The sequence below is a fragment of the Lepisma saccharinum genome, chromosome 5 (assembly GCF_977018435.1).
Source record: "Lepisma saccharinum chromosome 5, izLepSacc3.1, whole genome shotgun sequence".
Lineage (NCBI taxonomy): Eukaryota > Metazoa > Arthropoda > Insecta > Zygentoma > Lepismatidae > Lepisma > Lepisma saccharinum.
The window spans coordinates 84,256,539-84,271,902 of NC_139233.1; the positions used below are offsets into that span (position 1 = coordinate 84,256,539).

At 36.9% G+C, this 15,364-nt stretch overlaps 1 protein-coding gene across 3 annotated transcripts in view; it reads left to right on the forward strand.

Annotated features, from left to right (window-relative positions):
* The window catches only part of mv (lysosomal-trafficking regulator mauve), a 488,369-nt gene that overhangs the window by 288,819 nt on the left and 184,186 nt on the right, over window positions 1–15,364 (forward strand). For all 3 annotated transcript variants that reach the window (XM_083122737.1, XM_083122738.1, XM_083122739.1), the window contains exons 10-12: window positions 5,105–5,339; window positions 7,067–7,288; window positions 10,627–10,752. In XM_083122737.1, the coding sequence (XP_082978863.1) occupies window positions 5,105–5,339; window positions 7,067–7,288; window positions 10,627–10,752 (583 nt within the window). The remainder of the gene's footprint in view (window positions 1–5,104; window positions 5,340–7,066; window positions 7,289–10,626; window positions 10,753–15,364) is intronic.

The window sequence follows — 15,364 nt, forward strand, 5'->3', positions numbered from 1 at the left end:
CTGGTGATGGGATTCTATGAGTTGACTAGGTTGAAATCTGGTTGGCAGGCGTTGGCACTCTAAGACCTGTTGGCCACAGTATTTATCTATTTTACAGACAAACCCTTTTGAACATATAGCATTAATACGGGTCCCTGGTTTGAATGCCGATCTGGGAATGGTGTTCTTTGTGACTATCCTATCATCATCTTCGCAAGTAGTCAAAAGTGGAGGAAAACCAAAGTAAAATAAGCCAAGTATATGTAGTATTAATAACATAAACACACCGGTTCGGTGACAGAGTGTGTTAAGCGGCCGACTTTTGATCTTGCCACAGGAGTTCCCAAGTTCTAATCTCGATCTGGGCATGGGTGTCCTTGTAAGTGTCCTTTCTTTGATTTAATTGCATGATCACTATTAGCCAGAAATTACAGAAAAGCGACTGAAAATAATAAAATTCAAAAACTTACATACTATCCTGCAGCTGCCAGCATTTCTCCACTCTTGAATGGAAATCCTATATTGAAGCTTTAGTACAATATAATTCTTATGTGTGTCTGGTTGTCAGTATTTGGATGTAGTTTCATAGCTACTGCAAGGAGCTTCAACAATGAACAATAACTGTAGCATGTTAAACATTGTTGTGCTGTTTTGTGTTAGGCCACGTTCACTTACAAAATAAAAGAAGTAGTTTTGAACTTAAGAAAGTAAATATTGAAAGTGAATGTGAAGTTAGTAAATCTCTAGACTTAACCTATTTTTTTTTTTAATTTTTTTTTTTTTAAATATAGTCATTTTGTCATTCTTGCTCTTTACCTGTATCAGTTCATTTTGAATTTCAAAGCGTGGATAATTATTGTGAATCTCATTTTATTATGAACGTCTGAAATGTTCTTGTGGTAATTGGTCATATTTCGAAAGAAATTTCACCAAATCTGTGAAGTTTCCTTAATTTTCTGTCATTTCTGCTGTGTATAATGTTTCTCAATGTTCTCAAACTGCTAAATTATGAGAAGTAAAAAATTGTTTTGATGTTTATCAACCTTTGTAAGAGAATGTTCTGTTATTCTTGTTTGGCTTTCTGAATATTCTAAAATCAGATGGCTACCACCCGGTTTATTTAAAATACTAGATAGTTGACGTATTCATTCAAATTGTAATGTTTCACTAGAATTTATAACTGGTTAAAAACATAATGTTGTAGTTTTATCTCCCACAAAAATTAGCCCTTTCCATCTATTTTTCTCACCTCTATTTATTACATTTTGTAAAAAAATAATAAACCCATGGACTCAAGGCCCGGGATGCTTGCCCACCCTTTGCTACACCTCTGTTGTTACCATAATTCCTCCCATTGTCAAGGTAAACTGAAGGTCAGATATGACATGAGGAGTAAAAAGAATAAAATATGAAATGAAAACACATTCTCTGCAGTGGTCTCAGGTCCCATTCCCTTTTAAGGCACCTTGTTGACTCGTTCTGATCAAGATTGAAACTGTAGGTCCAGTTCCGATGAGCCTATCATGAGCATACAGTGGACTTCTTGAGTCTGTTAAACCTGGTGACAAAAATACAGAATGAATGAGTCTTGAATATTATTAGGCATAATAATATATCCAAAAACATGGCAGTTGGGAGTGACGATCGCCCCTTTCAACTTCACCGTGGATCTGCCCCTTATGAAGTCTGAAGCATAACTTTTACACACATTAATAATTATAGCAAATCTAAATATCTTGTTAAAGGAGTACAGCTTCATTTTTCATCTTAACTGGCCTTGTGGTAGGGTTTTAAATTGAATAAAAATATATATTTTCTTAATTTCTCATTATACCTAAGTAGGGAACAATTAAATAAATGTTACGATAAAGGAAAAAAGGTCAAGAAAGAGGAAAAAAGTCAAGAATTTTGGGTTTGTTATTTTGATAGACACCCTGTTACTGGACTTTTCGTTGACAGAACCATCAGTGCCAATTGCTACTTGTTCCTGCTGCAAAATCAGTTTTATTTTCTGCCACATTGTCTGTCCACTGAATGGTTCATGCAGGATGGAGCCTGACCATACGCTCAGTTAACATGATCCTGGATTTGCTGCATGAAAGCTTTTGTTGGTGAAAAATCAGGCACATTGCAGCGTAAAATGTCTGAAATTGGCCGTTTTAATTTGTAAAACATTACATAACTCAAATGAGAACCTTAAAAGTTCTGACAAAAATTACAGAACAGACTGTGTAGAGCTCACAGATACATGAGGTATACACTTTTATATATGAGACAATCTCGTGGCTGCAACACTGATCAAGTGAGCTCCAAAACACCACTTTTGTCATATTAAAGATGACACCTCCTCTGTACACTTGCACCAGTGAAGAAGAGTGGTTTCTTTCCCTCTGTCAGCCTAAACTTACAGAAATTTCTCTGCAAATGATAATTCAAAATCTCTGTGCATGCTTACCACACCAGCAAGTTTACTAATAGAAGAGTGTAACGATATATTTTGTGCTTTTAAGCTGATTCTCAGCAACATACACAATATACACAACCATACATTTTTGAATCCTTGTCCCGAGGTTCAAAACTTGCAGTACCTGAAGTATCTGAATTTAGGATGGGAAAATTTCAAAACGTGCTGGATGACCTCGTCTTCTGTCCCCCGTTTCTCCCTCATTGCAAAAAGCTTCCTGGTGTGTCGAATAAATGCAAGAAGAGACTGGTCTGGTGACTGGTAATTGTTCTGAATGATCCTTGCTATTTCCGAATCATAATCGACACTAAAGTATTCATCAAGAAAAACCTTCTCGAATTCCCTAAAAGTGCCGAAAGGTCTCGAAAATCTGAACCAATCTGCGGCGATTTCCTTCAACGAAAGCGGCAAGATTCTATCTAAGAGAAAAGTATCCCCAATTTGCATGATTTCCTGATAATTGCGTAATTCATACAAATAATCGTGTGGACTTACATCGCCGACGTTTCCCTTAAAGATCGGAATGTTAATGTTGCTTTTTTCCAAGATTTTGCTCATTTTTTCCTCGCCGGTCCTTATCGAAGTTCCTTGTGTAACATTTAGAGAAAGTCTCTCAAGCTCCCCCACAATATCTTCCTCGGGCCTTCCTTCCAAGTTCGCATTGCCTAGCAACTTGCTAATGAGCTCCCTGTCTATTTGAATTGCCATTTTGTCTTCTATTATTTTCTTTCCACTTCACAATAACTAATGCCTTCAGTACTTTTCACAAAAAAATATCCCTGACTGAGCCCCCAGTATGTATCGATATATTTTGTGCTTTTAAGCTGATTCTCAGCAACATACACAATATACACAACCATACAATTTTGAATCCTTGTCCCGAGGTTCAAAACTTGCAGTACCTGAAGTTCTGTGGATGCTAGTTTAGGCAATGGACACGTACCTCTTCAAATTACAGCTTAACGCCCATTTCCTTTTAGATATATATAGGTGGAAGCAGCCCTGGCGCCCACCCAGCGTCGAATAACGTGGGTACCTGGGGGAAACCCTGGGGGGTAAAGGCAGTCAGGGGCGTGATGCTGATCACATCACCCCCACTCACGACCGGATCAAGAAAGTGTGGGGCGTTACCCCCACACCCCCTATACGCCTTCATGGCGTGGTGCTATGCACAGGGGAACACTTTACCTTTTTACCTTTTACATATTATATTTACAGAAGTTAATTCTTGGCCGTTATTCACAATATTACATTCCGGTGTACCCTGTCCCCCCTTCCCGAAGAGAGTGTGTAGACTCGCATAGCCACTGGCTCCACGAGTAAAAAAAAATATAACCCTCAGTACCAAAAAAGGTGGCTGAAGGTATGTGTGTTGGGTACCCGGTTTCCCACATGAAATAAACTATTGGAATAATGTGAAAAGAGCAAGTGTGTGTATTAAAAGAAAGAAAGAAGGTTAAAGTATCCGGCTATTCATATTATCAAGAAAGATCCTTGTTTCGCCCCATAGAGAAACAACACCTCTTTACCTCGCCGAATTGCACCGAAACATCTGAGGCCGACTGCTCCCTTCCCTTCCTTTTATAGGCTCCGCTAATCACCTAAACCGTTACTGGAAACTTACCGCTCCCCTACGGCCAAGAACCCAAACGTACAGGACATAGACATAGACATACACAATTTATAACATAAAAAAGGATCCAGTAATGATCGCATCATTACAAGAGAAAGTTCGACAATGCCCTTCGTTCGCAGGCAGATGGGTGGAAAGGCCTTTGCAGTAGCTCATAAGGGACCACACACAAAAAAAGGCTATTCTTCTTGAAGTATACAGTTACTAACTCAGGCTTGAAAATATATGTAGATCAGCAATATGTCTTTGTTAAAATGAAGCAAACTTGTGCAACCCTACATACAGAAATCTACTAGATAAGAAATTAAAACAAATGAAGCTTTTCATTTGACTCCCCCTTGTACAATGTTAGAAAGTATGATTCTGTCCATGGTCTGGAGGAAAAAAAATGTACAGACCATATACAGGTGGATGAATTCTGGATATGTAAAACACATATGAAAAGTATTTTCCTACGAGAGAAACACGTGTTATGCATCATATTACTGGTGCTGTGCAGTACGAACACAGTTAGATGAATTGCTGATGTACAACTGGAAAATGCATGTTGTAAGAATGTGCATATGACAAGACATTTGTTTTACAGGCAGCTATCATTTGTCATGTGCATGTTACAGAAAGTGACGTGCCTAATGCAGGGTTAAGAGGTTGCACCATAAAATGGTGTAATGCAACATGTTCTCCAGTTAAAGCAGATTTTTCACATGTCTTTGTTTACAAATTACTAAAGTTTGTACACTTGTTCATTACAGTGTAGATATAAACCTAAATATAAATGTTTCATCATTCTGATGGCTACTTTGTAGTTAGTTGTCTCGACTGGTCAAATAGCAAGTATATTGTTTGGATAATGCAAATATCCTATTTGGAATTATAAAAATCCACAAAGTTTTATCAAAATAATTGTGTCTTCTTTTGTCTTAGCATTAAAGAGAATGGAGATTCTATTCTTGTGTTTTCTGAACTATTGACGACTGTTCTTTGCATTTCTAGAATTGATGTATTTATTTGTGTTTATAAATATACAGGAATCACTTCTGACACCACTGATATCACTTGTAACAACTAATCAGCCACAGCCGCCTCAAATTTTGTGTTTCCCAGTGGAAAGTGAACAAGCAAATGTGAGTGGGCAGGATGCGGATCCCAAGGATGTTCAACACACTGGACCAGTTGTGCATATAAGAGTTCCTAATTGCAGTACAAAAGATAAAACTGCAGAAAATTTGGCAAGAAGTCTTCACAAACAGCACAGGAAAGATGGTGATTATGAATTTTGAAATCTTTAGTCAGAATTATGTATAGAATTTTGTGTATGTCTGTGTGTGTAAATGAAAGGAAACTGTCAACATTTATCACTAGGGACATGCATATTTAGTTTATGACAAAAGCATGAAGTGTGAAATATAACATTGTAATGTTAATTTTTCATGTTTTTGAAAGGTGTGAGGTGCATTTTCCTACCATGTTTAGTCACTAAATGATGCGAAATGAACTTCAAAATGGGAAATAAACTCTTGAACACGAAATGTAGGGTTTATTTACTGAGTGGCACCTTCCAAGGTCTGAATTTTTCTGTGAGTTATGCAATTCATGGAAAATTGATTAATTCTGCTGTAAATATTTGAGAAGCAAAAATGGACTCCGTTACACAGGAATAAACTTATAACACTGATAACTGTATAAATTTGCTGTTATAAGTGAAATGTTAATTTTGTGTAATAAGTATAGTTTTTATCGCAAATTTATTTTTTTATATAACAGGGTGGCTACTCACCAGGAATTCCTTGAATTCTGGGAATTATGTGTGAATTATTGGCTCCGAGAATTCTGCGTGAATTTTTCTCCGTAGACATGAAAAGTTGCAACTTGTATTAACCCAAATACCATTGATATTACATATATTTATAAATGCTCTGAGCCAAATTTTTGACAGTTTAGCTTTTATTTTTATCGAAGAAGGAAAAGAGAGATGCGTGGAAAATATAACAGAATTCTCGCAATCTGTTAACTTAGTTATTTAATTATTTTTCAGAACAATTTATCTGACAGACAAAATATTATTACAAGATATCTTGAAGTTGATTAAGAAATTTGAGTTTTAAATTCTTGTACAATAGCATTTCTTCGTAGATTATTACATCCCGTAACATTTGTGACTTGTGTTTTTAGATGTATTTCACATCTGAGTATGTGAAATGGCAAATGTAAAATCTGCAGAATTCTCGCAATCGGTTAACTTAGTTATTTAATTATTTTTCAGAACAATTTATCTGACTGACAAAATATTATTGCAAGATATCTTGAAGTTGATTAAGAAATTTGAGTTTTAAATTCTTGTACAATAGCATTTCTTCGTAGATTAGTACATCCTGTAACATTTGTGACTTGTGTTTTTAGATGTATTTCGCATCTGAGTATGTGAAATGGCAAATGTAAAATCTGCACCTGAAATTAAATATTTGTAATATGTATATATACCGTTTAATTGAATTGAACTAGAATTTTTGGATACATTGGAATCGCACAGACCCTTTACATTCTTAATATATTTGTGTGTATCTGTGTGTGGGTGGTGAGAGGCAGTAATATGTAAGGTTGAAATAGAGAAAACATCTGCTTTTAGCCTTGAATTTTTTGAAAGTTTGCTTTGAAAACTGGGAATTCTACATGAATTTCATCATTGTCGTAGAGTGGCCACCCTGTATAAGCTGTTACGAAATATATGTAAAATATACTCTTTGGCACAACAACTCCTTTAGGGCTAATACCAACCAAATAACTTTTCATTCCATGATTTATAATTATGTGCATTACACAAAACAGTGCCTTCATGAAGCCAGTTTTTGAAGAAATTGGTCATTTCGGTAGAGGTTGATCCTTATGTATTACATCTGAAGAATTTTTTCTTAGCAGTAGAGTATATTGATCCTTACGTATTGCATTTCTAAAAAGGAGATAAATACATGTATTACTTTAAATGTTTGCAGGCATTACATCTGCATGGTCCTGCTGTGCTTTGGCTTTGCCAGTGAATGCTGATCTTGGTTGGTCCATGTGGCTGCACGGCTTCTCCCTCTCCATGTGGCTGAGAACAGAGAGAAGGAATATCAGGCAGAGATCAGCGATGGTAGGAAACATTCCTTTGTACCACTGGGTGGACAGTATGAGTAGCTCCATCTCCGACTGGGACAATATGTGCAGCAAGGGAAGTAAGTACCGTATTTATTCATGTATAATGCACAATTTTTTACATAATTGTTGCCCCCAATAACTGTTGTGTGTATTCTGCATAAAATAATTCGGACATCCAACATGAAATCATGCATGTTTGTACTGTCACTGCATTTAACACATATGTAACAACAGGTGCAAATACAAATTACCAGGTTGGGTTTCTTCAGTAATATGTAATAATTTTAAAAAGGGAAACATGTATAAAAGTGAAATGGTCGTTTCCCATGATTTTTCACTTTATATCGAAGTGTTTTGAGACATTGAGGAAACATACAGTTTTGGCGGGATTCGATCACGCACCTCCCTATAAATGTAATGCATAACGCCTGTATTTGGCATGTGAGAAATAATAGAGAATATCTTCCTGAGCACTGCAAATCCATAATGTAATTATGTAGCTGCTGTTCTTGATCGGCATAGCAACAGCTTTATGACCTACAACTAAGAAAGACATTTCTTGAACCTGAATTGTACTGTGCATTATGTATGAGATATAATTTTTTGTCGCTTTTCCCCATCAAAAACCAGGTTTTGAAATATACATGCACACGCACGTGCGTAAATATGGTGTATGGTTTTTTCTACTTTACATATCAGACCATTTCTTTTTTATGATAATCGTAATGGACAGTTATGTTATTCAAAGTTGACAGTAAAGTCACAAAACAATATCTACATCTGCAAATATTTCAGCAAAGTGAAAAATTACTCGACTTCAACTTGATTTGACTTCCTATCCTCAAATTATGTTAATGTAAAAAGAAAAATATCTAAAAGGGATAAAATTGAAGAAGTTGCCTTGTCAGGTTGATTTCTGTATTATTGGTCACCGCTGATGTCTTTAAAAGTTATTACTTCCACATAATTCCTTCATTACATATCTGTTGAGGAAGTCACCAAAGATGTTGAAAATTGAGCATTAAGGCTCGGCTGGACCTTTGGCATGCGAATGGGCGATGAAAAATTACATACGCTTACAATTCCTTCTAGAGCATTGACGTGAATTTTCGTGTAGTTTTCTTTCACTGTTGTCTAGATATTATCAATAGTTTAATAGACTTACGTAATCGCGAAAATATGTAATTTTTCATATTTTGAAATATCCAAGAGGTTTTTCGAATGGAGACGAAAATTTGAAAAAATTCACCCATTCGAATGCCAAAGCCTTAAGTCAACCTTGTGAGAAGATTAAGTTTTCTAAATTCTCACCTGTCCTGCATTCATTGGGAATATAGAGACCAGCAGCAGGAGAGAAAACATATTGTGTTTGCACAATGTTAAACAACATCAAATGTATTTTGTTCTGTGATACATTTATTTGCTTAATTAAAAATTAAAGTCAGCTTCTCTTAGACTGGAATGAAAAAAAATAAACACTAGGTCTTTAATTAACAATGTAAATTGTATTCTAATGAGAACATGAAACAATGGACACACAGATTAATTGGTACTCTGTTGATTGGTATTGGTTGATACAAGTGTACTGGTGTAACAGTTTGCTGATAATTTTATCAGTCCAATATGTCTATAAATATCTTGTAATTTATTGCAAAATTGTGCCATTTGTTATTGTTTTTATGATGTAACTTATAATACAAATATCCTTGTTTTGAAAGTTTTGAAATAGAGAGAAAAGTGTAAAACCAATTGCAGTCACTTGGTTATATACAATAATTGAGGATGTTAATGAACCATTCATTTACTTCAGCGAACATTTGAAAGTTTGTCAGATCTGTAGAATATCGGTTATTGGAATTGGTAAATATAACAATTCTTTATTTCTCTTGTAGTCTACAGTTGTTACAAGCATAAAAACAGTTTTTTGTTGTGACGTTTCAGGAGAACACATGCTCCCTTCATCACACGTTTATTTTTAGTTTGATTAAATAAAAATCAATACTTAGAGGCACATATTTTTGGTAAATAGAAAAGTGTGTTGTGGGGGGGGGGGGGTGTTAATGTGGCTGGACCATGATGCTGATTACATCACTTCCAAAATGGCCGAGATTGAGAATATGTAAGGCCCTACCCCCACATCCCCTAAATGTCTAAATGTGCCTTCATGGCACAGTCCAATATACACACCCAAAATAAATCTGCAGTGGAATTAATTGAATAGCCTCCTTGAAGACATCAAATGTTCCCACCCCATTTCATCTTCCGTTTGCTTCCATGCTTCACCAGCATTTCTGCCTGTTGTCAGTCTGACATCTAGACTGCCTCTTGCACTTTTCAGAGTTAGCTACCTCTGTCAGTGTTTTCAGAAAGCAAGTAGAGAAAGCAGATAGGCTCTTCTGTGTTGGGTTAGTCTACTTTTCAAGGGCCCCTTTAGCCAAATGATTAGCATTCTTGTTTTTGGTGCAAGTAGTCCTGGGTTTGATTCTTAGCAGGAGCCTCCAAAATGTTGGCATTTACCCAGTGTTCTGAGGGCAATTGGGAAGCTACTTGAAAAGAAATAGCAGTCTCCTGTCTTGATAGCCAGAAAACTGCAGCGATAGGACTTGATGCATCACCCAATGCAACAACCTCTCTGGCAGGCCTTGGCCCTTAGAGGCTGTTGCACCTTGGAGTTTATTTAGTTTTGTGAACAAGAGTAACCCTAAAATGATAGATGAGCTCGTTGAAAACATACATGAAAGCTTTGAAGATATTGACAGTAACATTTGGTGTAAAGTCAGTTTGAGTAGGATTTCACATGAAGATACATAAGCAATGAGATCACTTCCAACTTTGTAAATATTGCAGTGTTAAGTGGATAAAATTAATGCTTATGTAAATTATCCAGGTTGACTTTATATAAGTTATAAAACAGTATAAATTATTCAGGTTGACTTCAAATAAGTTATTTAGTGTCTATGATAATTTATAAATATGTAGATCTGTCTATATAAACAGTGGGCAAGCTTTACTTACTGTTTGATGAAAAATAAACGGGAACCACTCTCCAGACAATGTAAGAAGTTTAAATTCTTGTGACAGCAGGCGTCATCATCAGCTATAGGGACAATAATGGTGCACATGGAATTAAGCTTTGGACCTGCAGGGTTGTCAGTTCAGAAATAAGATATGAGTTTTCACAAAATAACTTGGTCTTGTAGCCATAATTCTCATATGGGTGAGTGGTAGGTTGGTGAGGTGTGCAAGAGAAGGCTGGCTTGTTTAGATATAGAACTTGGGTGGGAAAGTTACTGAGTAGCTTTGTTCAAGCCAAAGGCTATAATTGCATTCTTGTTATTGTGTGGTATTATGTTGCCAGCTATAACTTCAGAATAACCCTTCCATCTAATGTTCCATATGTGCAAATTTGTTTTAGGTTTTCCAAGTACATCAAATCATAATGGGATTGGTGTGAGATCTTCCAGTGCTGCTGAGCTGCTTCACATTTTATCCATTGGGAATGAATCGTTGATGTTTGAATTGTGGATGGAGCCTAGTACAGGTGAGGAGCAAGTAAGCTTTCTTTGATAGACTATGTAAGAATTAATAACCAATCAAAGCACCCTATGAACCTTCAAGGTAGTCCCCCAGAGCATAGAAGACTATTTCAGACCGAGAGGAAATTGCAATTGCTGTGAAACGTGAGACTCAAACCTGATGAGGCGGATGGTATTTGGTGTCTCCCACATCATTGGCATCGTGTTGTGGGTGCTCTGATTGACTGTTTTGAGGGTTCATAGCCCACTTTGTGTGTGTGGTTTTTTTTTTTTTTGGTTTTTTCGTACTAACAATTTAGAATTGTTTGTCCTGTAGCCTACAGTTCTTACAAGCATATAAACACAGTTTTTTGTGACGTTTCAGGAGAACACACTCCCTTCATCGGACATTTATTTTTAGTTTGATTCAAGAGACAGTTATAACAATGGTTAACTTTTTTTAACAAAAAAATAATCTGTGAGACACTGGATCTTGTCAGCATAGCAACTTAACTGTGAAACAAGTAGCTGCTTCTTTTATGCAGTGCATGTTCATTGGCTAGCTAGTGACTAGTGTTGCCAAATGTAAATATGAAGCACTATTTCTGTCATGGAAGGAGAAAGGCAGTTAAAGTGACGGTGTGTTTTGTTGGATTGTAAAGTGTAAACACCATATTTTTATTGTATTTGACTGGTTTGACATTGTGTGCGTGTATTGCATGTGTGTAAGTGAAAGTGCATGTGTTTGGTTAGTAAACATTAAATTCCATAATGCCTCCAGTATTATTGTTCATATTTCATCACTTTAGAATTGCTTAAAAGAAATAAATTATGTGGATGCATGATCATTTTAACTCTCGGCTGTATGGTGGAAGCTTTTATTTTTGCTGTTTAATGCGATGCATGATTTTTTTTTTTGTGTTAAAATTGGCATGTTTTGATGGGTGACAAGTTCATAACAAAAGAAAAAGCCGTGCGGCTTATCGTCTGGTGGCAATATATGTACTTCTTATTCTTGTTGCGGAAGCCAACATCATATGTAAATGTATAACAAAGGCAGCTGACTGTCGGCCATTACAGAGAGGCAATAATACTGCTTAAGGAGGAGAGTTTGTGGTCCAATTGTCGCTGTTTAACACGTTCGCAAGTTACACTGTTCTATAAATTTTCACTTTTTTCTGTTACAGAAAGGAAAGTAGCTTTTTCTTACTGAAATTGACCTCCTGAACACGAATACAAATTTCATTTTCTAAGATTGGCTCTTAATTTGAGTTACGCCATAATTCATGTTACCCATAAGCAATGTGTTGGCTCTTATTTTCAAGATAGCATAATTCATGTTACATAACAATTAATCATAATCAATGTAGGCGTAACTTAATAAATATATTAAGAGCACCTGCAAAAGGAGGTCAGGGGGGCACTTGGGAAGAACTAATACAATTCAAATTTTGAAATTAAAGCGTGAAAATATACACGAGATGCTGTGAAAGACAGATGCAAATTAACTTAAGCTGGTGATGCTTTATGATAATTCTCTTAACTGGGGGAAAGCATAACTCTGTTTCCTCCACTTTAAACACTTCCGTATTCAGCATCCTCATATTAGTAAAGATTGGGTACTCTCATTTCTGTAACAAAACATGTTTAGAACAGTGTTATTAGTTCTCAAACCAGTGGTAGTGTGAGTCGTGCCTCACATGTCATTGCAGTTCCAGTACCAGTGTGGACGGGCTTATTGGGAGTGAACAGTTAAAATGCCACCAGGTTCATTAATGCAATGGAAAAATAATAAATTGTTTAATTTTATTTGAAATCACTATGAAGAAGTCTTCTTTACATCATTTTGGGTAATTTTATGCAAGGATTAGTCCACATTTAGCGGTTTTAGTCCATATGTATGTACATATAAAGCCACTTGTTAGCACACATAAATCCCAGCCCTGGTTATAATGCATGGCATTTAAAACTCAACGTTATTGCTGAGTTCTTTAATTTTCTTGTTCTATGAACAGCTGTGCCGCAGTGCACTGTAGCGATTTTTCTATCGAGCAGATTAGCAACACTGGTTCTCCCATTCTACTGCATCAATCGCGGCAGAAATATCTAGGTTTGACTATAACATGTGAGAGACACTGGTTTGATCCCTGGCAGAGAAGAACTGGCATTTTTTCCATCTGTTCAAGCAGCTCCAGTGTTCCCCAGGATCATATAAAGTTGGTACCTTGAGGAAAATCCAGTGACGTGCGGTGACGTCGACTCTTGGGGTAGCAATGAGTGGCGTACCCAATGGGTCATAACCCCCCCCCCCCCCTTGCTTTAGGGCCCAGTATTCCTAAAAGAAGAACGTCAAAGACAGGAAAAATTGCAAAGTTAATAATGACTACAAAAAATTGTACACATAACTTCCACCCACTCGAAAATCAAAAACGATTTGATTTAACTACTGAGCCAGAGATGCCGGGTTTGAATCTTGGCTTGGCAATGGGTGATCTTTGTGTGTCCCTTCATCAATTTTATCGTATCGTCTTCGCGATTAGCCAAATATGGCGGAAATTGAAGTAAAATAAATCATATCAAACAATCAATCAATGAATGATTTGATTTGATTCGCTTTTTTGACACATTGGTTAATCGCGAAGATGATACGACAAAATTAATGAAGGGACAAACAAAGAATACCCATGTCCAGGTAGGGGTTCGAACCCGGAACTCCTGGTGTCGCAGCATGCTGTGGTTACCACTCCTCCACGGTTGGTTGATTTGACGTTTTAAGTCCAGTTTATACACAGAAAGGCTAATTGGGACTAGACCTATAGTTTAATGTGGGATCCAAACCACTATATGCCTCCATCGGGTACAGATCCCAGACACTTGGACTCCCCCATGGAGGTCGGCCGACAACAAACATGAGAGGAAGGTGCTAACCATTCGGATACGTGGGTATCGGTAAAGCAAACTGCATTTTTCTGAGTAGTAATTTTCAATTGAATTTTTGAAATACCATCTTTATATATGATTTTTTTTTTTTTTTTAAAAAAAATTTTGCATTGCCTGATTTCCCTAATTTCCCCATCTTACGATCTCGTTACTGAAGGATCCGGGATCAAGCCCTGGCCTTTGCATGAGTGTTTCTTTGCAACCACTCTTCACCCGTTTAATTTAATCAACGTTCATCGTCATGGCAGAAATTAGGTAAAGCGATGGAAGATAATTTCCTCCCAGTGCATCTGCAGGGCACTGTGAAATCAGGAGCCTAAAATTCTCTGTTTATGATTGTCCCTCATGACTTTCATAAGCTCTTAGCTACTTATTGCGATTAAATCTATACAGCTAGAAAAAGTGATGGGGGATAAACAGGTAACAAAACACACCTTTCAACAAACCTTTCTCTACTCTCTTTAATGATATTCATTTGGCTTTTTGAGTTCTGGGATACATTTTTCATTTCTAATTTTTTCATTATTCACTGCAGGCAGAGTACAACACACAGGAACAAGAATACACGCTCGTCACGAATTCCGGCCTGAATTGTTTTTTTGTGAGGTTCCTTCATTAGTTTCATCATATCATCACTCATCCTCATTTTCGCGATAACCAAATGTGGCAGAAAAGCAAAGTAATATAAACCAAACCAACAACAACAACAATTAGAACACGCGTTCTCTTGCCTAAATAAGTACATCCGTATTTATGATTGTTTAGCTTATCAATGTTTTTATTGGAGGCCAAGAGATTAGTATATTTAAATAAAACACTACTATTTAATCATTATATATTCCATATTTGAAAAAAAAAAGAAAGCATACCATTTTTATCTGCACATAGGATGTTCCAATTGCATAAATAATAAAAGTACATCCCATATTATACATACATATTTGATTTTGATTTGATTTGATTTAGTTTATTTTACTTCGCGTTTTGTGCCTCTTGGCTAATTTGCGAAGATGGGGATGAGTGATGAAATGATGAAATTGATGAATGGACATTCACAAACAACCAAGCCCGACCGGGATTCGAACCCGGGACCCTTGGCATCGCAACACGATGTGCTAACCACTCGGCCACAGGGTTGGGCATACATATTGAACAACGTGTAAAAAGTAGTGTAAATATAGAGAACAGAAGTACTGCAGAAAAATTTCCCCTTAGTTCTTTAGAGGATTTACAAAGGAAGCGAAGGGAATCCAATCCCCTATCTGTCCTATAGGAGATAGACTGGAGGACCTGAAAGCATGGGCTTTCAACCATTGGAGCGGGGGCGAGGGGGCAAGGGAGTTAGAGGCAGAAATCTTCCTCCTCCCTTCGGAAACCTGTTTCTACCTGGAACTGAGAGGCAGAGGAAGAGCGAGCTAGGCCTGCTTTGCCGGCTGAATGCACCGAGGGACAAGAAGCGCGTGAAAAAAAAGTGTTGCATATGAAGTTTGGCTTCAACTAAACAATAAATATTGTGATTTGAAAATAATTAGAGATTTGAGATTGATTGATCTATCTCTGCTAGACTAGCTACTCCTCAGTGCACGTCACTGGGAAAATCTGGGGTGGGGGGGGGGAGGTAAAGGAAGCCAGGTGCATAGTGCTGAACACATCGCCCTCCACCTTCGTCCGTGATCAAGAAAGTGTGGGCCCCTAACT